The 27,428-nt window shown below is 33.6% G+C and overlaps 4 protein-coding genes and 1 pseudogene across 4 annotated transcripts; 4 read left to right on the forward strand and 1 right to left on the reverse strand.

Moving 5' to 3' along the window:
- The first annotated feature begins 13,025 nt into the window (after window positions 1–13,025).
- On the forward strand, window positions 13,026–14,087 carry LOC120200598 (ethylene-responsive transcription factor SHINE 2-like). The gene is made up of 2 exons (XM_039201400.1): window positions 13,026–13,230; window positions 13,339–14,087. Exons 1-2 carry the CDS (start codon window positions 13,151–13,153, stop codon window positions 13,871–13,873), a joined length of 615 nt encoding a protein of 204 aa, XP_039057331.1. The 5' UTR covers window positions 13,026–13,150; the 3' UTR covers window positions 13,874–14,087.
- A 2,546-nt stretch (window positions 14,088–16,633) lies between these two features.
- LOC120200580 (probable sugar phosphate/phosphate translocator At4g32390) lies at window positions 16,634–26,956 on the forward strand. The gene is made up of 3 exons (XM_039201382.1): window positions 16,634–16,639; window positions 19,143–19,144; window positions 25,627–26,956. The coding sequence occupies exon 3, from the start codon at window positions 25,629–25,631 to the stop codon at window positions 26,676–26,678; it is 1,050 nt and encodes a 349-aa protein (XP_039057313.1). The 5' UTR covers window positions 16,634–16,639; window positions 19,143–19,144; window positions 25,627–25,628; the 3' UTR covers window positions 26,679–26,956.
- On the forward strand, window positions 19,896–22,770 carry LOC120200586 (SPX domain-containing protein 1-like). Its single transcript, XM_039201393.1, has 3 exons — window positions 19,896–20,295; window positions 21,657–21,783; window positions 22,167–22,770. The coding sequence occupies exons 1-3, from the start codon at window positions 20,008–20,010 to the stop codon at window positions 22,616–22,618; spliced, it is 867 nt and encodes a 288-aa protein (XP_039057324.1). The 5' UTR covers window positions 19,896–20,007; the 3' UTR covers window positions 22,619–22,770.
- On the forward strand, window positions 22,866–24,268 carry LOC120180128 (annotated as a pseudogene).
- LOC120200607 (protein BUNDLE SHEATH DEFECTIVE 2, chloroplastic-like) lies at window positions 24,202–25,243 on the reverse strand. Its single transcript, XM_039201411.1, has 5 exons — window positions 25,131–25,243; window positions 24,890–24,994; window positions 24,725–24,788; window positions 24,511–24,607; window positions 24,202–24,422 (listed from the first exon to the last, which is right to left on the reverse strand). Exons 2-5 carry the CDS (start codon window positions 24,941–24,943, stop codon window positions 24,344–24,346), a joined length of 294 nt encoding a protein of 97 aa, XP_039057342.1. The 5' UTR covers window positions 24,944–24,994; window positions 25,131–25,243; the 3' UTR covers window positions 24,202–24,343.
- Window positions 26,957–27,428: the final 472 nt, after the last annotated feature.

Here is a 27,428-nt window from a genome sequence, read left to right on the forward strand (position 1 = left end):
AAAATATGAATATCGATTTGCTTTTTTTTTTAATTAGGATAACCTCTGCTTCTTTTTTTTGTCCTCAAAATTTAAGTGATTCAAATTTTGTTTTTCCTGGTCTTAGAAGTTTATGTCATGATCCGTTGAAATAATAAAAAAATGAGTAAAAAATAAAGGATTTATAAATATATTTTTATTTACCTAAATCTATGTGTACGCCTTTTCCCTTAAAAAAATATTTATATATTCAAAATTCACTATCATAAATTTAAGAATATAGATATTGATTCATTAAAAAGTAAATCAGTTTTATTCAGTTTCATAGAATTTAACGGTATGGTTAATAACTACATTAAATATTAAAATAATCATTTTAAAAATAATTTTTTTAAATAATTTAAATAAATTAGATAACTCTCAATCTTTCAACATTTAACATTCACGTCATTAATATCTATGATGCTCGAACCGAATAAATTACTTAGTTCATGCTTTTGAAAAATAAATAAAGATACAGAAAACACAACTTCTTTACTTTCCTCTCGTTTTCCCTCTACAAAAATAACATAAATGTTAAATATACATTACATGAATATAAACATAGCTAAAATTGTCAAAAACACAGACAAAACCTGAGATTTTTGGACGTCATCCTCGTAAAGCCGCTAAATGATTTGTGCCCGATCTTCAGTTGATAAGCTAGAAGAAGCTCGAATATCATGGGCGATATAACTTATTCCCGCATTTGCATTTCCAGGAAAGGTGATAATAGATATCATCGTCACGTTCATCATGGCCTGAAGCTTTGGGTCTCCTTTTATATCATTAGGCTGAATAACCAGAGTCGCCATGCACGGCCTGCAACTCGAGCACTTGTTCACGCACCTTGGCGGCCTTGAACCCACCTGTAGCTTCTCTTTCTCATTGAAATTACCCGTTTCATAGCTCGAAAACCCCAACACAACTGCCGGAAAAAAAAACATCTAATTACAAATAAGCATTAAAGGAGTGGAACAAATGGCATGAACATTTATGCTCTTATTATCACCTGGTTTTGAAAGACAGAACAGCATGGAAGAGACGAAGATTGCAGCAATGGTAAGCTTGTTTTTATGGTAACATGATGGAGCTTCCATCAAGCTTTAACCTGGGTTTTTTCCTGAAACTTTTAGCTGTTGGCTATAGGAAGAACAACAGGGAAACCAATTGTCATGGAAGGCAAAGATTTGATTCAAGTGGATGAACATAAAGATTTGATGGTTTATTGCAGGTTAGCATAAAAGACAAAACATATGTCTTAAGGGTGTTTGGTTCAAGGATTAATGTTTGGTTGGTCGGGAATTTCATTCTTGGTAATGTTTTATTACCAATAATATATTTTTTGGATATATTACCGGAAATGTCATTACCTCTATTCCCTTAGGTATTGTAACATTACCGGCGTTTTGGACTAAAATACCCTTAAATTTTTATTTTTTAAAAAAAAATATCATTCTTCTGTCATTGAATAATAAAAATTCTACGAAGATTAAATTACAAATTTATCCTTAAATTATTTTAGATTTACAAAAAAAAATCTATAATTAAAATTTTATATAAAGTTCAGGAATTACAAATTTTTTTATCCTTTCATTAAACATTTTTTATATTTTTATTTTTGTAAAAAAAATTATATAAATATTATGAATTTAATTTTTTTAAAGAAAATATATAAATATTTTACAATTAGTAATATTATACAAATATATAATAAGGAAAATTTGGTCAAATATACATTTCAATAATCTTTTATTCCTTTAACCAAACACAATAATCTTACATTCCTGTTAAATCAACCAAACACAATAATCTTACATTCCTGTTAAACCAACCAAACACAAAATACAGCATTCCCAGTAATCCTATTCCCTGGTAATCTTTTATTCCCACAAGTAATCTTTTATTCTAACTAATAATCCTACATTCCGTACACCAAACAAAAAATGATCCGAGAAAATTTTTGGCAATAGGAAAGTGAAAGTCACACAAAATAAGTTAAATCTTGCTTCAGTACTGATGTAACAATTGTGTTCTACTGTTGTTGACAGCAACTCTGTATACAAAACTGTTTTGATTTGTAAGATATTGTCCGATTCCAGACGCTAGTTTATAAGTACCTATTGATGATTGATGGTTCGAGACAAAACATACATTGATTGAACTAGAACTAATTCTTACTCCTGCAAATCTTTGATGTGCATGAATTCTATAGCAAGGCTTAAGCTTTTAACATTTATGAGATGATATGAGTGGGAATCAAGCATGAGTGCAATCTGCAAGGCCAAGAAAGAAGAGTACAAGTGAAAAGAAATGATATAGAGTGAAGTCATTGATTTATCCAAGCAAAAGACCAAAACCCCTTCGGTGATTTGATCAACACTTTTTAACTGAATATCTCTCTATTTAGCATTGTTGATTTATCCAAGCAAAATACCAAACTCCTACGATTTGATCAAATTGACACCCTTTAACCGAATATCTCCCTTTTTAGTATTGTTTGTTCTATATTTCTCGAAGTGGCACCCTTTTGACTAAGGTGACGAAAGGCGCATCCCCGGGAACGCGTTTTACCTTTATTTTGCTGATTCAGTTGCCACGTGTGAAAGGCGCATGCCCGAGGACCCGCCTTTCATTAAATGTTTTAAATGCCCATTCAATTTTTCCCCAACTACCCCTCCTCCTCCCCTATATAAACCCTCTCAACCCCCCTCATTCTTCACACCAAAATATTTTTTTCCTTTCTTATATAACTCAAATTCTCCAAATCTTTGAGTTTTAAATTTCTTATTAGTGGTAAGAAATTTATTTTTCAGTTATTTTTTTAAAATAGTTATTATATTTTATATTAATATAAATATTTTTTGAATTAAAATAATATTTATAATTATTATTATTTAAATTTATTAATTAATTATTTTTTGTGCTATTATTTTTGTCTACAGTTATAATGAAAAGTGAAATGCTGCTGCGATTGGATGCTGACCATATCTCCAGACATTTTAGCGATATGGTATATTTTTTATAATTAATGTTAATATTATTATTATGTTTAATTTAAATTTATTATGAATTTATATTAATTTAATTTTATAATGTATATTATTTAGGATATTGATCGTATTTTAGAGACATTTATTAAAAATCCACATATACCGACACCGGAACGTATTTTGCCATTTTGGCTTCTGCGGGTTCGGATATATTGCAACAATCATTGGCGGTTGCAAACTCGAACCTGTCCTAATTTGCATTGATTGAGATGTGGAGGCCCGAGACACACTTTTCACCTTCCATGTAGAGAGGCTACAATTACATTGGAGGATGTCTCTATGCATCTGGGGCTTCCCGTCGACGGAATATGATGTGTGGTATGGCGGATGGTGATTGGCAGTCAATGTGCATGATTATCTTGGAGCTCCGCCAGAGTTTATGGAGGTAGAATAGCTTATCTTGGTTGAAAGTTAATTTTGAGGTTTTAAATGAAAATGCTTCAGAGGATCAAGCAAAGGCATGTGCTCGGGCATATATTCTACGATAATTGGAGGAATATTGATGCCCGACAAATCTCGCAACCAGGTGCATTGTATGTTTTGCGGCATCTGATCGATTTTGATGAAGCTGGAAGATAGTTGGGGCTGCAGTTTTGGCATTTCTCTTTAGAGAAATATGTCGGGCGACGAATTATAAGAAAAGTGCTATCGGTGGATGTCTCCTGCTTCTGCAATCATGGGCGTGGTTCTGCATGCCTTTCTTATGTCCGATCGTGAATGAACCATACGTATTCCCCTTATTGTTGAGGTAATTATCGAACTAAATTTTGATTTAAATATTTAATTAAATAGGGTGATATTTAGTTTATATTATTTCATAAGTGGTCGATGAAAAGAAAGAACCATAGAAGTATACCTACTGGGTTAGAGGAAATTCGTCTACTTATTGATACAAAAGCTGGGTCTGAGGTATGTTTTTACACCTGTTTAAATATTAATATTTTAATTTAAAATGCTAGATATAATTAGAATATTTTATTTATTTGAATTGTATATTTATATTTCAGTTTCAATGGATACCTTATGCAAGTGATGAAGTGAAGGCTTGCATCCCACCCCACCTTGGTGGGTCATTAGAGGTTTGGATATCGGTTATACCTCTTGTATGTTATGTTATTATTGAGTGGCATCCAGTTGATCGCGTGCTCCGTCAGTATGGTTGTACGCAATATATTTCTGCAGCACCTAGGAATTTAGACGACGTGCATAACATAGATAAACGAGGAAAGAAAGATGTTAACTGGGTGGTGAGACACAAAGATTGGATTGCGCTTTGGGAGAACCGGTATGCACAGTTGGCCCCTCGACAATATTACGCTGAAACTGGTCATATGGTTACGGATAACTATATAGGCTGGTTTAATGAAAATGGGAAGTCGTTTCTACTTTAGGCAGAAGCACGAGAGGTTACCATTCCTAGGCGCCGAGAAAGACGCCAACCGTCTCAATATCATCGTCCTCCGATGCATGGACGGAGAGAAGGTGCTACCGGTTCTGCATCAGTCCCACCACAACATCCTTATCCACCGATGTCACAATGATATATGCCCAGTCCTCCACTTCAGATGCCATCTCCTCAGGGGTATATGCCAAGCCCACCAGTTCATATGTCATCTCCGCAGGGTTACATTCCTAGCTCGCAGGGTTACATGCCTAGCTCGTAGGGTTTTATACCATATGGAGGTGCAAATACGACTATGTTTAATGATCCAGCATATGGTTCATATGCATCTTATTTGGCTGGTGGTGCTTCTCCTCAGACACCTCAATCTCCATATGGATCACAGACATCGATGCCAATGTTTCCACAGTTTTCACAGTTCCCGGGGAGCGATGAGATGGTTACTAGCACTCCTCCATGGTCGTTATTTTATACAGGCCCTTCAGCCCCTTCAGCGTCATCTACGCCAAATGAAGAAAATGCCGATGATGATGATAGTGAAGATGAGGAGACTGAAGAACAAGTTCCACAAAGAAATCCTCCGCGAAATAGACAACCATCGCCATGTGGAACTCATTCGAGAAGACGATATCGGTGATCCAGTTGTATTTTAATGTTATTTAAATAGTTATATTTCATAAATTTATGTAATTTGGTTATGTTATTTAAATGTTTCATGGTTGTTACTGCCAATATTTTTAATATTATTTTTATTCAAATTTAACATTAAATGTTTAATAAATATTTTTAAAATACAAATTATAGTATTAGAAATTTAAAATTAAAATACAAATAATATTATTCAAAATTTAAATTTAAAATTTAATTATAGTATTCGAAATTTAACATTAAATTCAAGATTCCAATTGTATTCAAAATTAAAAGTTATATTTCAATTATAGTTCACAGTACTTAAATTGAAATTAAATTTATCCATACATGATTTTATCATTAACATATATTAAAACGTATACATTAAAATCAACTTATCACTTCAAATTTATTCGTAAAAACATGTCGATGCTCATTCCATACAATTTCAATGCCACAATAAACTTATCACTTCACATTTATTCAATTTATCCATAACATTTTATCTAATTTATTCAAACTTCACATAACGTTTTAATTTAAGTTATGAACTTAAATTTATATATATAATTTTATCCTTAACTTGCTGAACTTCCAAAAGAAGTTAAATTTCTAATATTTAAATAGATGTTTTTGTTTCTAATATTTAAATGTAATTGCATTTTCTATAATTTCTCAATGTATAATAATAATAACAGATTAAATGTGTAATTATACTAAATTTATTAACTTATGCATCAATATTTTGGTTAAATAATAATAACATATGACTAGATTGATAATATTTAAATAATTAAGTGATCAAATTAATAAATCGACAATCAAAATAAAAACTAATAGTATAACCATACGTATAATATAATAATTTTATACATTTTTCATATAACTACAATGAAATAAAAACTAGTTTTCATCTGTTGTTCTATCCGATTAATGTGGATAATACACTCTACCTTTAACATACATTAAAAAAATAGATTCGATAATTATTAATTTATAGCTGAAACAATTTACATAATATATTACTAATTTATAATAACAATAAAAATAAAATTTTTATTATTAAAAAAATACTGCGTGGCAACTGAATCAGCAAAATAAAGGTAAAGCGCATCCCCGGAGATGCGCTTTTCACACGTGGCATCTAACTCATCGTAAAACCAGATAAAGTGCGTCCCCAAGATGCGTCTTTCGCCACCACAATCGAAAAGGTGTCACTTCTAAAAATATAAAACAAACGGTATTAAAAATGAATATATTAAATTAACGGGTGTCAATTTGGTCAAATCACCCCTCGATTGTCAGAAATAAGTTAGAAAGTGTCGGATAGTGTTGCCATAATACATCATTTTATTTATTAGGATGAGTCCTATCGACAGCAATAACTCACTGGCTTACAGTAACCGGAAGTGACACTTCCTTATGGAATGGCTTTAATTTGATTGATGACCCACTTTGTACTTCCTTTAACTTGGCAGTTGGCAAAATAGTAATTTGAAAGTTGAGAAACAAAGCTTTGTCATTTGATGTCATCTTTGGAGATGATAATGAACTCCAGGGTGATAATTTGAAGTTTTATTACAATGGATTGAGAGGTTACAGTCGACAGTTCAGGCAGATGACACCAGCAAAAACAAGGACTTGGTAAGAAAAAATCCAATTGATGAAGCTCAAAATCCCCAACACTTGTCAACTTAACCAAAAAATCTGCCACCAGATTGTCCAGTCGAAGACACATGTTGGAAACGAATATTCCAATCTCTCTATACAAGATCGGTAATGTGAACCATGATAGAACTAGTGTCTCGATGGGTTCCTCTGTCAAATCTATATTTTACCAACGGTTGAAAACAGGGACAGAACCACTTGGTGGTTGGGAGAGGCTCTTGTCCTCCTAAACTTTTTGGTATAATAACAATTTAGGTTCTTTTTAGTTTAAAAATTAGTCAAATAAGATCTTTATTCCTCCTAATTTTTAGATTCAAATATTCAATAGATCCTTTAAAAAAAGACGATTGCTCCCTTGATGTTTGATCCTAGCTCGTGTCAGGTTGAAAAACAAAAGCAAGTGATTGGAATGACAATTAGTTAATGGAAACATAGATGTTGAAATAATCCATGAAACAAAAGATCTATTAAATATTTGAATCTTGTGAGGAAGTTATTGCAAAGGTTTTGGTTGAAAATGGGTAGGGTGAGCCAAAATGATCATATCTAATAGGATAAACTACGTATTTAGTATCTAAATTTTAATTTAAAAAAAATCATATCTAACATTTAATTTTTGTTCTATTTTAGTACCTCATCGTTAAAAATTAAACATGTTTAGTACAAAACTATCAGTCATGGTTCGTTTTACTACCTAAACTTTCATTTTTTTTCCTTCAAAATTTAATGTTAAGTTTTAAACGTTATGTGCAGTTTTAAAAAATTTGAAAGTTTAGATACTAAAATGGAATAGAACTAATAATTTTGGTACTAAATACGTGGTTTGCCCTTCCTAATATCAACCCCACCTTCATCTATTCATCCATTGGCCATGTTGGGTTTAACGTAATTATCAAATCTTTTCCAACTATCGTTTATATTGTAAATTAACTTTATTTTTTTAAAATTATTTTATCTAGTTTTCGAATTGTCGATATTATATTATTAGTATTTTTTTCTTCATAATTTAGTTGTTGATTTAAAGGATATATATCAATTTAAATTTAATATAGAGTATATTTAAAACACATACATACCCAATCTGTGGGGTAAATTTTAGATAATGTGTTTGAATTTTTTATTGGCTTTAATAGTAGTTGGTTAAAATTAGAGGTGGTAAATGGGTCATTCGGATCTGGTTTGGGTTGAGTAATTTCGGGTCTATATTAAATTCAATTTAATTTTGTTCAGATCTGGTTCGATCTATTTCGGGTGTACGGTGAATCAGATCGGGTCAATTTTCGGGTAGGATATTATTGGATCGGTTGTTTTCTGGTTCGGATCAATATTAAATCAATTGATTTTTTGATCGGGTTAATATCGGGTCGGATCAATATCATATTAGCTGATTTCCGATTTAGGTCGACCTTTAAATCTAGTCAATTCGGGTTGAATTGGTTATGAGTCTGATCAAAATCAAGTATATATAGAATAATTTATATATACTTGTAAAAATATGTCTTCTTATTTGTTAGTTTTATCATTTATGTTTAATTTCAACTCTCAATCGTTTAATATTTTAAATTAAATCATAATTTAGAGATGATAAATTGATAATTAGACACAAATACGATCCTATAATACATGTTAGAATTTATAATCAAAATTTTATATTGATCTCGGATGAAAAGTTTTTAATGAGAACTATTTGATAAAGAAATAATTTTTTTATTAAAAAGTTTATTTCCAATTATAAATTTAATATTTTTATTAAATTTTAAAAAATAATACATAACTTTATTTGTTAATACTTTATACTATTTTCATTATAAATCTAATGTTATTTCCTTTGTTTTAGTTGTTTTTTATTATTTTTATTATAAATCTAATATTTTTATAACAAGTATGATAAGTAAAATTTATTTATTACTGTTTTCAACCTTAGATTCTTACTTTTATATTCCTCTTAAACTTTCTATTATTTTATTATAAATCTAATATTTTTAATAAATTATCAATTTTATTTAAATTAAATTATTATTGAAAATAATTTTTATTGTTTAATAACTTTTATCAATTTAAATATGTTTGGGTTGTTTTCGGGTCAGGTTAAATTTAGTTCGGGTTGCTTTAAGATCGAGTTTCTTTTGGTTCGGGTTAATTTCAATTCGGATTGCTTTAAGTTCAGGTTAATTTCTGTTTTGGTTGATTTCAGTTTAGCTAAATTTTGGATCGAGTATTGGATCAAATTTGATTATAATGTTTGAGTTAATATCGTGTATTAGGTTAGGTAAATCGGTTCGGGTAATCGTGTTCATGTCAAATTTTCCATGTCTTGTTTAAATTATTTTTGATATAGTATAGTTTAAGACGTACAATAATACTCGAATATAAATTGGGACGTGGAGTGCAAAACGTCTCCATGTTATATATATATATTGGTTTTTTTTGGATTTAAGGTTTAAGGTTTATATTTAAGATTTAAGGGTAAGAGTTTAAGGTTTAGGAGTTATGTATGATTTAGAAGTCAGAGTTTAGGATTTAGGGATTATAGTTTAAGGTTTAGGTGTGATTTAGGTGTTAGATATTAGGATTTTAAGGATTAGGATTTAAGGATTAGGATTTAAAGTTTAGGGGTTGGATTTAATTTGGACTATTATTAGAAAAATAAATAAGAAAAAAATAAATAAATATTGAGAGACGCATTGCACTCCATGCGTCTCCCTCAAATTGTATTGTATCAAATACCCTATTTCAGAAAATAATTACAACTTACCATTATTCGAGCAATTATTTCAGAAGATAATTTGATAATGCAGAGCATATTCAAAAACGTAAAATTTAAGCTAGGTCCCTGCAAAATTGTGACTTTAAAAAAATTACACTTTACCTCAAAAATTTATACTCTTTAAAACGGTTCTTTTTTGCCTTTGGCCATGGTTCAGACTTAACTTGAAAAATAGACACTGTATGAAATTTGATCCAGGGACGAAGTCAAAAAAAAATTAGTTCAAGGGACAAAAGTATAATTAACAGTAGAATATGGAAGAAAAAATCAAAATAAATCAAAATTTAAAAGCCTAAAAAGGTAATTGTCTCAGTATTCTTAATGATAAAAATTGGGGGGGGGGACAAGGGCCCCAAGTTCCTATGTACATCCGTCCCTGATTTGGTCCATACATCCACGTCAGATTTGAGAAAGCATTTGACGTTTAAACTAGGGGTTAGATTAAGGGAAAGACTTAATTGATATTTTGAGGATACAATTATAATGTTTTAAAATTTAGAAACTAATTTAGATTAAAAAAAACCATAGTTTAAGGATGACTATTAGAATTAACCCTATAAAAGACCTAAACCGTAATTCAAAGTTTTGGGATAAAACTCTATTTTGAAAATCGGACCGGACCGACCGGTTTAACCGGGAACCGTTGCTTAGTCCGGTTCAATCTAAACCGGTTGAACCGTTATTAGTGAACCGGCCAAAACCGCTGAACCATTCGAACCGGACCGGCTGAAAACCGGGAAAAACCGGGAAAAATCGGGATTTTTTTTTTTTTTTTTTAAATTAAACCAAACAACGTCGTTTGTTAACTAGCCAAGTCGAACTCGAGTATTGCTGAGCTCGACTCAAACTTGAAAACTTTAAAAGTAAGCTAAACTCAAAACACAAGCTAAAATTATCAAGTTCAACTCAAACTCGAAATATAATATTGAAACTTGAACTTAAAAAGGCTTGAACTAAAAAAAAATTAGAAGCTTGATTGAAGCCTAAAATTCGAGCTTGATTGAAGTGAAAGAATAGTTATATAATTATAGTTATATAATTTTGTTATGATTTTTTAACCCCAAATTTATTTTTTAATTATAGTTATATAATTATATTATTATTATATGTTTTACCTTAAATATTATGTTGTAGTTAATATGAATCATTGTTTCACTTGATTTTATGATTTTAACTTATATGTTATGACTTGCTTTGAATATGACTTGATATAAAAAATTATTTTATTAATATTTTTGGTATTTTTATTTAATTTTTTAAATAATTATGACGTCGTCCGGTTCTTCTGACCGGTCGGACCGATTCGACCGATTGAACCAGTGAACCGGTAGCATGACCGGTTCGCTAACCGGTCTGGTTCTGAAAACCATGGGATAAAAGGAAATTGGTTTTGCTCTCCATAATATAAGCATACTTGAACAACTTTTCTTGAGATTAAAAGTTATGAATATAATGTGAATTGAATTTAGATTTTTTTTAATATGAGGTAAATACAAGATAATATTTGTTCGAAGATAACACTCAACCATTTGAAATTGAACGTTCACACCCCTGACATTCCTGGTGCTCAAACCCGAGACCTGAAAGAATAAAAATAATTTCTTTACCACCAAGGTCGATTAGTTCGTACGTGAATTAAATTTAGTTTGGTTAGTGGATATAAGCTTAGCCATATTGTATCAAATTACTAAAAAAATTATAAACGATTAAGATTAAATTTTAATTTATAAAATAACTAATGAATTATTTTAACTAAAATTTAAGTTCATGATGGAATAACTTTAGAATTTCTTTCATTATTCACATTGAATAAGCTATCTTTAATAAGGTAAAATTATATTGCAAGCCATTTCCCCACCAATGAGAATTCTATAGACCCTACATATGGACAGTAGGGTTGATGGTAATTAATGGTAATTACGACCTATAATAATTCAATATTCTTGAAATAAATTTTAAAACACTCATTTTTAAGTTGGAAAATCATACTTTTCATAATTTTTTTAAAGAATAGGATAGAGTGCATAAATTATTTAAATTATTTTCCATTCATACATAAAAAAATATTAAATGTTTAGACATGTTCTATCGAGAGATGGCAAACGGGTATAATTTCGTGAATCTCGCACCGCACTCATTCTATTTGAGGCTGGGATGGGTATAAGTCTAGTGGGTAGTGGGCGGGTGTGGATGTAAAAAGTCATATCTACCGTGGGCAAAATAAGTGATGAGTTTGAGACCTTACTTGCCCCGCATCCGCTTGCTCACCCACCATGTAAATTTTGGATTATTATGAATTTAGGTATAATTTTAGAAACTATTTTGTAAATTTTAAATTTTTATAAGACATGACTTGTATTTTAACCAAATGTTACGGTATAAATATTTTTAGAATTGAAGACCGTGACTTATATAATTTGAGAGGTTGCAGTCAGTTGGATATCGACGAATACATGCGGGTACGAAATGGATGGTGGGTAACCAATTGGGTAATGGGTGTGGGGTGGATTTGAGAATATACCTACATGAGCGGGTGTAGATTTAAAAAAAATTATCCATCGTGAGTGGTGAGTAGCTGATGGATACAAATTATTAGGTGGGTATGAGGATGAGAAAAAAAAGTATCCGCACCGTCCCGCCCGTTTGCCATCCCTAATTCTATCTCATATCTTCTTTTATATTAATAATATATTAATATCATTGTAGTTTATGTACTTAAAAACACAAATTTTTACCAAAATCATTGGAGAGTCTTGTGTCCTATGAGTATGATAACACCAAAACATAGATTGTGTACGTGCAATATATTTATCGTGAAAGAAATACGAGTATTGATCGACATTAGATGTCAATTATATGATTAAGAACGCTCGTTTTTCAAATTATACATTGATAATTCTTAATTAGTCGATTTTTTTGGCCAAAGTTTTTATCATTCAATGCATCAAGCTTTGGCTTTACTGCTGCCGGCTGTAAAAGTAAAATGCAGCCAATGAGACAACACAATAGCAGCAAGGCTAGTGTTGTTTCAAGCTCTGCCATTAAAGAGATACAACTTTTTTCTGGGCCGAATCACAAAGTCGGCTCAATAACCAACTACCCCGTATTAGATTCTTGTTCAAAATGCCAACTCAAAAGTTGAAAATTCCCGTGCCATAACACACCTAAATAACGATTTTTTTTTCAATGAAAAAAAATTATGCCGTTCACTATTTTAAATACGTTTTATATCATGTTTTGAGCTCATAATTCGAGCATATTTGGTACAGTAAACCCTGTTTTCTTCTTCGAAAGTCGAATAAGTCGGACGAGCTAGCTAGTGAACATTATTGTACATACTGGCATTGTGAAAGGGGATTGTCAAAAACATTATTATTAATTTTCTTGTTCTTTCTTTGTGGCCACGAACCTAGTTCGTTCATGGTGTAAGTAGTTGAAAATCATAATTGCAAAGTAGTTATTACTAGGGGAGACAACTCATATATAATTTGTCTTTCTCACACGGCAAAACACCACATTTCAAACCTCACCACTTCCATATTTATGATATCTCTGCACACTTCTCTTTAACAAGTCTTTCTATCCCCCCCCACAAAAAAAAAATCAAATAACATGGTACAATCAAAGAAGTTCAGAGGTGTCCGGCAGCGTCAGTGGGGCTCTTGGGTTTCAGAAATTCGCCACCCTTTACTGTAATATTTATTAATCAACGACATTTATTACGCTACATGCGTGTATATACGTGTTATGTCTGTCTCTGTGTGTTCTTTTTTTTTGTAAAGTGTTTTAGATGTTTGCAGGAAGAGGAGGGTGTGGCTCGGGACATTCGAGACGGCCGAGGCGGCTGCGAGAGCGTACGACCAAGCTGCGATCTTGATGAACGGGCAAAATGCAAAGACCAATTTCCCCAAACCACAACTTGATGGTGGTGGTGGTGACACAAATGTTGGTGATGATGATGAGTCTCCATTGCCTCCCAACGCACTATCTGAGCTTTTGAATGCTAAGCTCAAAAAGTGCTGCAAAGATCAATCTCCTTCTCTTACTTGCCTTAGGCTCGATACCGATAATGGTCATATCGGGGTGTGGCAGAAACGTGCCGGGAATCGATCGAGTTCGAATTGGGTCATGAGGGTGGAGCTCGGGGGTAATAATAACAACAAGAAGGTTAATACGCCGGTGTCGGAAGACGGGACGGCACTGTCGTCGGGGTCGTCGTCGTCTTCGAACATGGCCGAAGAGATCGAAGGTGGAAGCCTAATGGGAGAGGAAGATAGGATTGCGTTGCAGATGATAGAAGAATTACTCAACTGGAATTCTCCTAGTGGAGTTTAATAAGTGTTATAGCCAAAGTCATATATCCTTGGAATAGCTTGTAAATTATGGGGGAAAAAAGTTACTCCAGTCTTTTGCATTTTCACCCTTTCAAGGTAAAAAAAAAAAGAACCATTCATATCTTTCATCTCCGCATGTAAAAAAACTGGTGCTGTATGCAGTATCTTACTCGGTAATTGTGAAATTTTACTATATGAAGATCAGCACCTATACATCTGCTTAACCATACAACCCTAATCCAACCTCTATTATATGGTCTAATTCTTGTTTTAGTCCCTCTACTGTATAGTCTGGTCCAATTTAAAATAAATTACATGTGAAGTCAAGCTCATTCTATGTCCCCCATTTGTCGTGTATATTTAACAACATGGTCCCTCAAGTCCAATCCAAACTTTTTTCCCCTTTGCGTCATCAACACGAGAGGAATCAATATTCATATCTTAATTTAAAAGATTCAAAATTAATATTTAAATGATTGTACGAATTAATTACGTTAAATTAATACGAAAATTTTGATTATTGTAAGATAAAGAGTTATAGCATAAAATTAAATTATTGGATGGGATGTTTTTGAAAGCTACTGCACAATGAGTAATAAATCTGATTAATTGAGATTTCTTTTCGTGATTGTGCCTCTCTTTCCATTATAGAACATGAGAACGATGCTTTAAGAGTCATTATATGAAGTCCCTCCAATTTCCCTATCCTATATACAAACATGGCAACCCAAATTCTGTCTCCCAACACTAGAAAACGAATCGAAAAGATTGTGAAAGGCACAGAAAAAAATATTTATCGAGTTTTGCGTTTTAAATTATGATGTGATTTGTATGTAATTTCGTGGGCTTAATACCAAAATAAGTGTCCAAACTATACTATTTTTTTTAAATAGGTATCTAACGTTATAAACGTTACTCATTAAGATGTTCGGACCGTCGACGGTGTTAATTTACTCGTTAGGTGACAATCTGGTAAATTTAAAAATTTTATTTAAAATTAATATATATATTTAAAAAACACATTTTTAAATAAACCTGAAACTTTGAAAACCTTTATTTCAACCCCTAAATCTACACCAACCGCCGCCTTTTTCCGTAAACGAAGCTTCACCCGACCTCCCCTCCCCCCCGACGACCAAAACCCCTATGAAATCATGACTGATCGATGGTTGATTGAAGACGAATCGAAGTTTTATACCCCGTGAACCCTAGGTTGAAAATCACGGTCCCACACGATTACGAAGGCCAACCGGTGACAAATACGACGGCATATGACTAGGAGGATGGCATGGACTACGTCGACGAAGGTTGTCGTGGCCGAAAAGGGTGGCGGCGGGTTGAGGTTAGGATTTGGGGATTTTAGGGATCTGGGTGCTATTTTATAATTTAAGAGAAATTAGGGTTTTTTTATAAAAAAATAATATTTAAAAAAAATTTAAAATCACCAGATTATGACACATGTCACTTAACGGGGAAAATTAACACCGTCGACGACTTGAGCACCTAAATGGGTAACGTTTGCAACGTGAGACGCCTGGATGAGTCGAAAAATAGTTTAAGCACCTATTTGAGAAAAGTAGTACAATTTGACCACTTATTTTTGTATTAAGCTTAATTTCATGCAATATTATATTTATTCCGTTAACTTTTGATTGAAAATACAGATTCATATAAAAGAATATTATATTTGTAATAACCTTAACCTAATAAAAATAACTCGACAAAGAATAATCCTATAATTTGTGTAAAGCTTTATATCTTCAAACCCTTGTAATTATAATATTATAGTGCTTTTTTTCCTAATTTTCTAGAATTTTTTATATAAATTTTTTATTATTTTTTATTATTTTTGATCATGTTTGTTTAAGTTATTGTATACAATAATTTGATGAATCTAGAAGAAAGAATAAGAAAATGGCATGATGAAAACGAAACACACTTTCTATTTAAAGATAATACGATTTTAAATGTGGAAATATATATATAAAGATGTGATTAGAGCCTATGAGAGACGTCGGCATTGAAAACCCTAACTACTTCAAAATTTCTGTAGCCAATGGTATGAAGACAACTAACCACATATGAAGACAACGACATCCATATTCTCACCAATGAAACAATCTAACCTATTTACTAACAACTTTTCCCCATGGGGTCAAATTAAAGACCAAAGATAGACCGATGGAGAGTTGAAAGTGATTGTGTTTTAAAAATTTTAAATTTTAATATATTTTAAAAACTAGAGATAAACCGACGCACAAACACATCTACTTGAACTCGTATCTATGGGGAAACAACAAATTTTTTTTTTTAAATAACGGGCCTCTTTGAAAATTCCTTCTATCAACACAATGTTGGAATCCTACAAAGAAAAAAGAGTACCCAAACATTCATTAATTACATTGGAACCGTATCCGTGTTTATATCTTTAACAATGAGCTCGATAAAGACTGAGCCGAAAAACATTAAAGCACCTTCGGAACGAAGAGCCCATCGAGCAAGTGTATGAGTTACGCGATTGGCCTTACGAGAAAATAATACTTCCTTCAACCATTAGGATCACTTGATGATTTGATAAAGTAACATCTATTCTAAATACTCTAAATCATTTGACAATAAACCTTCAATCATCCTGGTGCAGTCACGAATATTCGAACTCGTGACTTCTAGGAATAACAACGATCATTTAGTCACTGAATTAAATTGGTTCGTGCCAAAACAAATATATATAAGAAGGAAGAGAGGGGCAGCTCTCAATCTCAGAGCAGTTGGATACGAGTTAAATGCGGTCCGTGCATGAGGATGAGGTATCTTGTGACGTTAGGGTTCCAACCTATTGGTTAAATTAGGTGCATTGCTTTTAAGCATGTGTTGATGCCTTTGTTGAAAGCGATGAACATCGATTCTGTCCCAAAAAATTAAATAAGTGATGATGATTGATGGTTTGTCGATTCATTTGTTCGCTGTGGATCGATCTATCGACGTGTACTATTGTAGTAATGGGAACGGACCCATTGCCTTGGCCGGCATATACTATTGTAGGTGTCCGTGTTGGTCGTCTATTATGGGTATTTATTATTTTTAATAATCATATTTTTATCGTATATATTTTTCTAACTTTATGGCATATTTTATCTTTGCTTTCATAACATGTATTTGATCGTTATTCTTGTTTTTTTTCATTTTTTAGGATTGAATTTGACATCGTCACTATTGATTAAGATGACGCTTGTTACAATGTTGATTTTTTCATGCTTTGTACCCTCATACTGGATTTGGATACACGATTTTCGTTCATGAATAATATTTTCACATTGCTCAATTCTGATTTGTGATTTTTTGTGGCCTTTCAATAGTTTTATCTCATTTCGTGATTCGTTTGTCGATGCGATTAGATTTGTTCGTATCAACTTTTTATCCGAGTTTATTTGGTTAGATTTTTAACATTTTCCTATATGGTCATTGTAACCGTAAGTAGCTAGTTTTCTCAAGTTTAGGAAAAAAAAAGTATTACGTATTTAGTTTGTGATTGTAGTCGTAAACTTTCATTGTAATTCAATTTTTTTTAAAATTTTTGATAAAACTAATGGATGGATTAGATTTTCAATTTAATACCGTATTTAATTTAATTTATATATATTCTATATCAACAATTTAATTAGTTGATGAAGTATTACGTAAAATTCAAATTCCTTTTGAAAAATATCGATCTTAAAAAAGGTTACGAACTTCACACTTCTAGAGAAATTTATCTATGAGATGACCTCAAAGCTAGACGTGGATCATTTGCCCATTAGCCATTACTTTGCTACCAACCGGGGCCTCAATAACTTCTCGTATTTATATCATGAATTGATTTTATGTACGTGTAGTCAACAAAATATCTCGATCGGAGGAAGATTTATTATCGTTGAGTTATTATTTGTGAAAAGTTGGTTGGATTTTAGACGTTAATTTGCATTACAAAGTGTGTTTTGTTCTTAGAGTTTGTAATATTGCAACACATACTTTGGTTAAATGGGCTTCTCATTTTAGAAAAGTCTTGTATTTTGACTCGATTTATTCTGAGATTATTACATCCGTTGTATACAATAATTCTTCTTATGGTAATACAATGTCTTAGGTCACTATTTTTCTCTTATAGGTCTTAGAAAAGGTTTCTAACGAGATCCGTTTTCTTTCAAAAAATATTTTTTTTCATAATTTAGTTGATCTATGTCATGGATAATATGGTGTAAACGATCATAAAAAAAAAAAAAAAATGAAATCACATAAATTTAGATAATTTTTTTTATAGAAGGTATGCACAAAAGAGAAAAATTTCACTATTTAACAATAAATAATAAGAATATATATATATATACACTAATTCTAGTAGAATAAAATTATATCAAGAGAATTTTCTCATCTACTAAAAATTTTTGTTTTTCAATATATTTTTCATTAGATGAGTCGAATAAAATTCACATCACAAATTTTAACTATTCATAATACTACTAAGTTGATCTTACATTTTTTATATTAGATTAAATTTTTTTGTCCTTCCATTAAGAGACTTCACCCTGATTAATTTAAATAAATTTAAATTATTCATTTAATTTTAATGGTTGAATCTGTGGATAAAAATTTTATGATAGATTATTATTTTAAACATTTCTTGAACATGAAGTTGAAGTATCTTGTTGTCACATTAATGACAAGATGGGACAAGTGGACAAATAGCTGAGGCCGAGGGGAAAACTCCAAAAGCATAAGGGGTGGGTAAAATAGCTTACTTTTGTGTTGTTGACCTGTTCAAACATGGCCTATCAAAGGACCTCTAGCTCTTCTCATAGGAGACAACTTCAATTACTTCTAGTAGTTGTTAAAAAGGTTTTGGACTTGGAAGTCAAAATTGTCAAGCATATAGTATATATCTCCAATTGGGTCATTATTGTTTTAGTCCCTCCTTTTAAAAGTTTTTATAGTCCTCATGCTTATTAACGTATGTAGTTTTTGCCTTGAGGTTATTTGATGACATTAACAAAAGAATTCATGTCCGTTTCGTTATAATTAAACACTATATTTTTTTTGAATAGGGGTTTTGTATATGTAAAAAATATATGATGGGAGATTTGTTTATCAAAATTAGGTGTGCAATATAGGTCGGTCCGGATTAGTTAAAGAAAAATCTTAGAATCGAGAGGATACAAAAAAGTGACTTGAATAGGTAAAGTTCATGTTCATAGGACTTCCTCTATTTCAAGGGAATCAAGGCCACAACAGGTAAGGAGTGAGTAGGCCATATTTATGGCTCATAGCTTAGTTTTCATAAATGTAAAGGCTAAGCTTCAACTTCAAAGGGCTCAAAACATTAAATGCTTTACCGTTTCTATACTTTTGAATATGGTAAGTTTTGAATCTAGGTCACCACCAGATTGTCCATATTAGCATGGGGAAGAACGTTGTGAATAGCCTGCAAGGACCAATTAACAAAGGATTTCTTCTCATGTAAAGACAACAAATTTACCGGCCTTGCATTGGACCATATATGCCTAGAAATCGACATTAAAGCTTCTCTCTCAACAATGACAGAGTGACCTTGCCACCTAGAAGTCTGATCCAGCGAAATCTACCGGAAAAACAGTTGAATGCCGATCATATTCGATCATGTAGGCTTAACAAAGTCGACATTTCACATTCACCGGCTTCTTTCTTTTGCTCTAGCACCTTAATCAGCTGCAATCCATTCAAAGCTCAGCATTACTACTCTGTCCGCACCATCAGGTTTCTGCTACTCTGATGTCAGTAATTCAATTTGAGCTCGGTAGATTAATAGATATCTTCATCGTACGCATCTTCGACACACTGATATAGTCTTCCCGAAATTTAGCTCAACTTGTATATTTTTTAAATAGTTATATGTTAAAATCAATGATCGAATCATAAATTAAATTTTACTATTTACCTTATGAAATGTTTTCTCATTTTTGGTTCACCTCAATTTATTGCAAGTCTCATTCTTTGTTAGTGCCTTTATCTCTTCGATCATGTAATTGAATTGAAAAGGGTACCACCGCTCACCAGAATTTACTCATATACAAGGAAAAAAGAAAAGGGTGTGCTTTTGATCTTTGATCAGGTGAGTGGAAGAGCATGAAGTTTTGCAAGAGCTTAAGCATATTGATCGAAGAAGCTTTGCCTGATTGGAGGGATAAGTTTTTGCCGTACAAGGATTTGAAGAAGCAGCTGAAGTTGATTTACCCCAAGGATGGAAACGACAAGCAGCCTAATAAACGTCCCAGATTGGATTCAACTTTTAAGGAGGAGGAGGGCGAGGTTGCCAAGGAGGTGATGGATTTCGTTTTTCTGTTGGAAGCTGAGGTTGAGAAATTTAATGCCTTTTTTGTTGAAAAAGAAGAGGATTATGTTATCAAATGGAGGGTAAGTTTCTAAAATTTAATCTTTTATGTGCAAAAGTTTCCATTTTTGAAAAATTTCATGAGTTATTATGGGATTAAATTGTTGGTCAACGACATGGTTTTGTGTTTTTCATTGATATGATGTTTATAGATGATTATGTTGAAACATTGTGGTGGATTCAGTGATGGTTTGTTGAATTTTGAGGTGAAGTTAAAAATTGGATCTTTCCCTATTCTGAATTCAGAGAGCTTTATTTGTAGAATTCTCTGCTGAAGTGCCTGTTTTAGTGTGAAAAAAAAAGGATGGAAGACATCTGTTTTGGTACTTTGTGGTGAATTTAGTGATGGGTTTGTTGAAAATTTGAAGTTAATGAAGTGAAAAAGGAATCTCTTCCCTCTTGTTTTTGTTATTATTTTCTTCATTCTGAATTCAGAGAGCTTTATTTATAGAATTCTCTGCTGAATTGCATGTTTTAATGTGAAAAAAAGGATGAAACATGTGTTTTAGTACTTTATGGTGAATTTAGTGGTGAATTTGTTGAAAATTTTAAGTTAATGAAGTGAAAAAGGAATCTCTTCCCTCTTGTTTTTGTTATTATTTTCTTCATTCTGAATTCAGAGAGCTTTATTTATAGAATTCTCTGCTGAATTGCATGTTTTAATGTGAAAAAAAGGGTGAAAGACATGTCTGTTTTAGTATTTTATGGTGAATTTAGTGGTGAATTTGTTGAAAATTTTAAGTTAATGAAGTGAAAAGTGAATCTTTCCTCCCTTGTTTTTGTTATTATTTCCTTCGTTCTGAATTTGAGCTTTATTTATAGAATTCTCTGCCGAATTCAACGTTTTAGTGTGAAAAAGGATGAAAGACATCTGTTTTAGTACTTTATGGTGAATTTGTTGAAAAATTGAAGTTAATGAAGTGAAAAGTGAATCTTTCCCCCCTTATTTTTGTTATTATTTCCTTCATTCTGAATTGAGAGAGCTTTATATATATATATATATAGAATTCAATGCTGAACTGCATGAGTGTGAAAAAGGGATGAGAGGCAAATCCTTTTTGGTACCTTTGGTATGCCGTTTTTGAGTCCGATCGTTTATGTTTCTCTTACAGTGGAGTTCATTGATGTTTTGGAATCTTTGGGGCCACACTATTTCGGCCTTTGGCTGTTTTGAGCTCTTTGGGAGATGTAGCATGTGTTCTTTCGAAAGTTTTTAACTCTCTTCTTCGTGGTTTGAGAATATATATTTTTCATGTCCACTGGCACTAACAAAGAAAACCCGTTACAAAAATAGAGATTACAACAGCCAGCCTTCATCAGAAAATGCCTCGTTACAAAAAGAATGTGAATCGGCATGTTTATTGCTTGTCTTTGTAACTTGCAGGAGCTGCAGGACAGAGCAGTAAAGGCCAAAGCATCAGACGGGGAGTTAATAGAAGTGGGGAGGGAGATAGTGGATTTTCATGGAGAGATGGTTCTGTTGGAGAATTTCAGTGCCCTTAACTATACAGGTAGTAATCCTTTTTCTTAGAAGTCGATATTGCTCATGAATGACCGAAAGCATGGCTAGAACTAACAAACGTTCGAAACATTGTTTTCTTATGCTTTTCACAAATTGTGAGAATAATGTTTGTGGAATTGACAGTCTTCTCAGAAATTAGCATAATCGTGCTATGCCAATGTTAGCTAGGTTGACATATTAGCTCTCTATCGTGCCCGATTCATGTCCTTTTGCTTGATATGCTGATTGTAAACTATGAACATATTACTTGAAAGTAGAAAGTTTTGTTTAAACAGAGCGCTTGAAGTTCATACAATTCGATTCAAATGCCTATGTTGGTTATGTGTTCTTTTAGGTTGTGTGTAAACTTTTGAACCTACATGATGTACGCAGGACTAGTGAAGATAATAAAGAAATACGACAAGCGAAGTGGTGCTCTTGTTCGCTTGCCCTTCATTCAAAAGGTCTTGCAACAACCTTTCTACAGGACTGATGTTCTTAACAAGCTTGTGAAGGAGTGTGAGATGGTGCTCGAACGCCTTTTCACCATGAATGAGCCATTGGCCTCAACTGAAGCAACCGTTGAGAAGCAAACCAACAAGACAGAATGCCAATCCAATACTTATAGCAGAAGTATCAAAAGCTCACTCAAAGTCCCGAAAGAACTTGCAGAAATTAAGGATATGGAGAACATGTATATGAAGCAAACCTTGTCAGCACTACACGTCTTGAAAGAGATCCGAAGTGGAAGCTCAACCGTGAGCATGTTCTCACTGCCGCCTTTGCAAAATCACGCGTTAGACGATCGGAAGAAGATCACAGTGTTAGAACAGGCAGCCAAATAAGTTCCCACTTTTTTTTACCTTGTGTATTTTAAACATATACTGCTGCAAGATCCTAACCAAGCTCTGTATCCTAAATCCAATTTCTAGTTGGAACTTGTATGACACCTTTTCCTAAACGATTTTAAATACCAGAACATGTGGTATTGATTTTACACAATTTCTTGTAGGTGCCCTTACCCACTACATGATAATAATACTAGGTTGCTAGGCTTGAGGGATGTTGGTGTTCTTTTGGTGATGCACTGAAATGGTGAGTTTCTTCTCGAGTCGGAGATATCAGTTTTCGGTGTCAACTTTTCCTGCAAAGGATGCGTGAGTGAGAGAGTGTCGGAATTTGTAGTGAGTGAGAGTGTCGGAATTTGTAGTTCGGGATGCTCTCCGATGATTTATTTCCTCTCAGCTGCCATTTAGTTTCCCAATCTAATCTCAATCCTCTATCCAATGCACTTTACATGAATGATCTAACATTTAGGAACCCATTTTTTTAACATGAAAATCTTCTGTTAGTCTGATTTTTTAACCTTTAAAACCCCTTAAAAATTTCTTAAAGTTCCAATGGTTCAATCAGCAACGCACCATTTCCAGTAAAATTGTCTATAGTAGCAGAAGCACCTGGTTACCTCCAGGTCTTTTCCGACAGTTCAATGAAACGCTTTGCACCCGAAATAGCTCCCACCTCCGAAGAATCCTGTGGTGGATTCAAGTCTAAGAATGTGACATTGATCCACTGAAAGAAATAACGGGGAGGATTTTCCTTTCTGATCATATACCAGAACCCTGTACCCTGCTTCCGGTTCTGATTTACTTCCATGGTGGTGGATTCTGTATCGGTTCAACCACATGGCTCGGCTACCACCATTTCCTTGGAGATTTCTCCGTTGTGTCACAGTCCATTATCCTTTCTATTGACTACCATTTGGCACCCAAAAACCGCCTCCCTACAGCTTACGACGATTGTTATAGCTCCCTGGAATGGCTATGCAATCAAGATACAAACGAACCATGGTTGAAGCAAGCTGATCTTTCTCGTGTGTTTCTCTCTGGAGGCAGAGCCAGTGGGAACATTGTTCATCAGGTCGCTATTAAAGCAGTGAGGAATGGAACTTTATGTGTTAAGATTAGGGGAATATTGTTGATACATCCCTTTTTTGGTAGTGAAAAAAGGACCGAGAAAGAGAAGGCAGATGCTGCAGCCGGCTATGTGGCAATGAGCGACATGTTTTGGAGGCTAAGCATATCCGACTGGTCGAACAGCGATTACTACGGATGTAACTTTGAGAAACAAGATGTTTCTGATGCCTTATGGAGAGAGTTTCGCGCTGTGGCGATTTATGTAGCCGGCTTGGATTTCTTGAAGGAAAGGGGAGTGATGTACGATGAGTTTTTGCAAAGGAAAGAAGTGAAAATGGTGAAACTCGTGGAAACCAAAAACGAGTCTCGTGTCGTTCACGTGTTCCGTCTGAAATCGGAGGCAACTCGGTCGCTCCAGCTACAGATGAGCAAGTTCATGAAGAACAATTAACTTGCAGGTTAATGCTGCTAGCTTCTGAATATATTAAACTGAAATGCATTATGTATAGAATGGTAATAGCCATAAATGGTGATAGCCTTGTCTACATCGAACCATAATAAATGGATATGATATGGGTTGATCAAGCATCAAATTCATAAGATAATACATACATACATACATACATACATACATGCATCATGGTAAAGGCAATCCTACTGATCATCAGTGCTCATAAAGCCCCCAATGAAGCCAGCGCCATTGCAATTCCCACATAACATCTGCTTTTTACCTCTGCAAAATGATACCAAGTGATTTCATGGACAAGAAAAGATCAATACACAAAGATGAAACATGAACATATAGGTTTAGATTTTGCTACCCGCAAAGCCAACAGGAATCTCCGGCTTTAAATTCTCCATTGAAGAAATCAACAGCGTTCACTCCACTACCTTTGCACTGAGAGCAAACGACAGCACCTGCCATAGAAATAAGTCTAATTACGGTTTTAGTCCCTCTACTATGCTGAACTTTGGGATTCAATCCATCTAATTTCCCATAATTTGATATCCTTGCAATATAGTCAGCTAGCTTACCATTTCCATCGCGATCACCACATATCACACTATTTGGTTTGGTGTTTCGCTTAATTGGGGTAGCCTATTAGCAAACAGAAGAAGCAACAAGTGAAACAACAAATACCGAAACTGACCCAAACCTGAAATTGAAGTCGGTACATTTTTGGAGAGGGTGTTTCTGACCTTGGCTTTTACAGTGTGAAAATTTGGCAGTGGAACAATCTTGAAATGAACCATGGTGATGAAAAACCTCGGGATTGCAAGGAATAATAGAACTGAATATTGTACCTGCAATCATGTCGCAGAAGATGTTAAAAGTAAATACCAGTTACATATATATATACACACACACATATATATATATATATATAGTATGTATGTATGTTTGTATGTATGTATGTATGTATGTAGAGAGGGGAAGTACGTGGTTTTTGTATGGATATAAAGGGTGGTAAGTGTGGTGCTGAGGATGAAGCAGAGGCCATTTGTAGCAGAGAGATAATTAGAGCTGTAAAGTGATGAGCATTAGTTACTTGGTTTTTGCTGCTTGGTTGGATGGTTGGCAATCAAAGGACAAGCCTATCGGATTAGATATTTTTAGCAGTCCCTTTCAAATTTGGACAATCTTAGACAGATCTATGTAGTAATATTTTCATTTCATAAATGTTCTTGCGTAACAAATTTAGAAAGAAATGGTAAAAAATTATGGAAAAATGAAAGCCATAGGCTCATTCCATTAACAAAAGAACAAAACACCCCAAGCTAAAAAGGTAACATCTTTGGGTACGATCAAAATTCAAAAATCAAATCTTTATTATTCATCGCTCGCACAGAGAGAGAAACAATCTCCCCCGTTTCCGATCTCCGATCTCTTCTTCCCGCTTCCCCTCATTACAGATCTCGCAGAACCACGAAACAAGCAATGGGTAAAGGCGGGCCTTTAAGCGACGGCATCATGAAGAAGATCCTTTTTTCATACACCTACGTAGCAATCTGGATCTTCCTCAGCTTCACCGTCATCGTCTACAACAAGTACATCCTCGACAAGAAGATGTACAATTGGCCTTTCCCAATTTCCCTAACGATGATCCACATGTCCTTTTGTGCTTCCCTCGCTTTCATCCTCATCAAAGTCTTGAACGTCGTCGACCCCGTTTCGATGTCCCGAGAGCTTTACCTTTCTTCGGTTGTTCCCATCGGTGCTCTTTACTCCCTCAGCCTCTGGCTCTCGAATTCCGCCTACATTTACTTGTCCGTCTCGTTTATCCAGATGCTTAAAGCATTGATGCCCGTCGCCGTGTATTCCATCGGCGTTCTGTTTAAAAAAGAAGGGTTCAAGACGGATACCATGGTCAACATGTTGTCGATCTCATTCGGGGTCGCCATTGCGGCTTACGGCGAAGCTAAGTTCGATACATGGGGTGTGATTTTGCAGCTGGGAGCTGTTGCTTTCGAGGCTACCAGGTTGGTTATGATCCAAATCCTGCTTGCTTCTAAAGGGATCACCTTGAATCCGATTACTTCCCTGTATTATGTTGCCCCCTGCTGTTTGGTTTTCTTGATGGTTCCATGGATTTTCGTTGAGTACCCAGTTTTGAAAGAGACTTCAAGCTTCCATTTCGATTTCGTCATTTTCGGGATCAATTCGCTCTGTGCTTTTGCTCTGAATCTTGCTGTATTCTTACTCGTAGGAAAGACTTCTGCTTTGACAATGAATGTAGCTTGTGTTGTTAAGGACTGGTTGTTGATTGCATTCTCTTGGTCGGTTATCAAGGATACCGTGACACCCATCAACTTGTTTGGGTATGGACTGGCTTTTTTGGGTGTTGCTTACTATAATCATTCAAAGTTACAAGCTTTGAAGGCTAAGGAAGCACAAAAGAAGGCTGCTCAAGCTGATGAGGAAGCTGGGAGATTGTTGGAGGAAAGGGAAAGTGAAGGATTCGGCAAGAAGAGTGAATCTCAAGATTAGATCAATCCTGGTCCATATTATGATATCAAATATGGGAACAAAAAAGGGGTTGCATTCAAGGGCAAAAGGCAAATATGAGAGGACAATGCATTTGGGTTTTGGTATGCTGTTTTTGGGTCTTCATTTCATTAAAGCTAGTTATGTTTCTTACTGCATTGATTGGTGTTATGTTAATGGAAGAAGAAGTAGTAGTAGTAGTAGTAGAAGAAGAAATCTGAAATGCCTTTTGTGATTTGGACAAAATGTTTCTGTAGGTACTACACATTTCATTCATGGAGTTTTCAATGCCTTAATCATTCATTAACGTTTCTTTCTTCTCGTGGTGTTTCCTTGTTATGCTTAGGCGGTGTGATTTTGGCTTCTTCATATTACAGCTAGATTGATGTTGATGCTTTGGACCTGATTTGGGTTTTGGCATCTTCCTCTTACTGCTAGAATTGTAGTATTGATGAGTAATGAGTGGTAGAAGTGGTTCTTAAACCGAAGCTCAAATGAGTATGAGAAAGCTTTGTAAATGACATTGGGTTACTTTTCTTTTTCTTAGCTTACCATTACTATAATCGACAAGATAACAATGAGTGCAAAATCACATGAAGATTAGAAATGAAAGTTTAGTACTAAACTTATTAGTTTTGGTTCATTTTAATGCCTAAACTTTTAATTTTTCAAAATCATACCTAAAATTTAGTTTTTGTTTCATTTTAGTACCCTACTGTTAAAATCTTTAGTTTTTGTTTTATTTTAGTACTC

The sequence above is a fragment of the Hibiscus syriacus genome, unplaced genomic scaffold (genome assembly GCF_006381635.1).
Source record: "Hibiscus syriacus cultivar Baekdansim isolate YM2019G1 unplaced genomic scaffold, ASM638163v2 tig00000340_pilon, whole genome shotgun sequence".
Classification (NCBI taxonomy): Eukaryota; Viridiplantae; Streptophyta; class Magnoliopsida; order Malvales; family Malvaceae; genus Hibiscus; species Hibiscus syriacus.

Excerpts from the sequence above, each read along its gene's own strand:
- LOC120200598 (XM_039201400.1), top strand. The coding sequence starts at position 13,151 with ATGGTACAATCAAAGAAGTTCAGAGGTGTCCGGCAGCGTCAGTGGGGC. Across the intron at positions 13,231-13,338 it reads GAAATTCGCCACCCTTTACT|GAAGAGGAGGGTGTGGCTCG; the intron begins GTAATATTTATT and ends AGATGTTTGCAG.
- LOC120200586 (XM_039201393.1), top strand. The coding sequence starts at position 20,008 with ATGAAGTTTTGCAAGAGCTTAAGCATATTGATCGAAGAAGCTTTGCCT. Across the intron at positions 20,296-21,656 it reads ATTATGTTATCAAATGGAGG|GAGCTGCAGGACAGAGCAGT; the intron begins GTAAGTTTCTAA and ends TGTAACTTGCAG. Across the intron at positions 21,784-22,166 it reads CAGTGCCCTTAACTATACAG|GACTAGTGAAGATAATAAAG; the intron begins GTAGTAATCCTT and ends TGATGTACGCAG.
- LOC120200607 (XM_039201411.1), bottom strand. The coding sequence starts at position 24,943 with ATGGTTCATTTCAAGATTGTTCCACTGCCAAATTTTCACACTGTAAAA. Across the intron at positions 24,608-24,724 it reads TGGTGATCGCGATGGAAATG|GTGCTGTCGTTTGCTCTCAG; the intron begins GTAAGCTAGCTG and ends TTTCTATGGCAG. Across the intron at positions 24,423-24,510 it reads GATTCCTGTTGGCTTTGCGG|AGGTAAAAAGCAGATGTTAT; the intron begins GTAGCAAAATCT and ends ATCATTTTGCAG.
- LOC120200580 (XM_039201382.1), top strand. The coding sequence starts at position 25,629 with ATGGGTAAAGGCGGGCCTTTAAGCGACGGCATCATGAAGAAGATCCTT.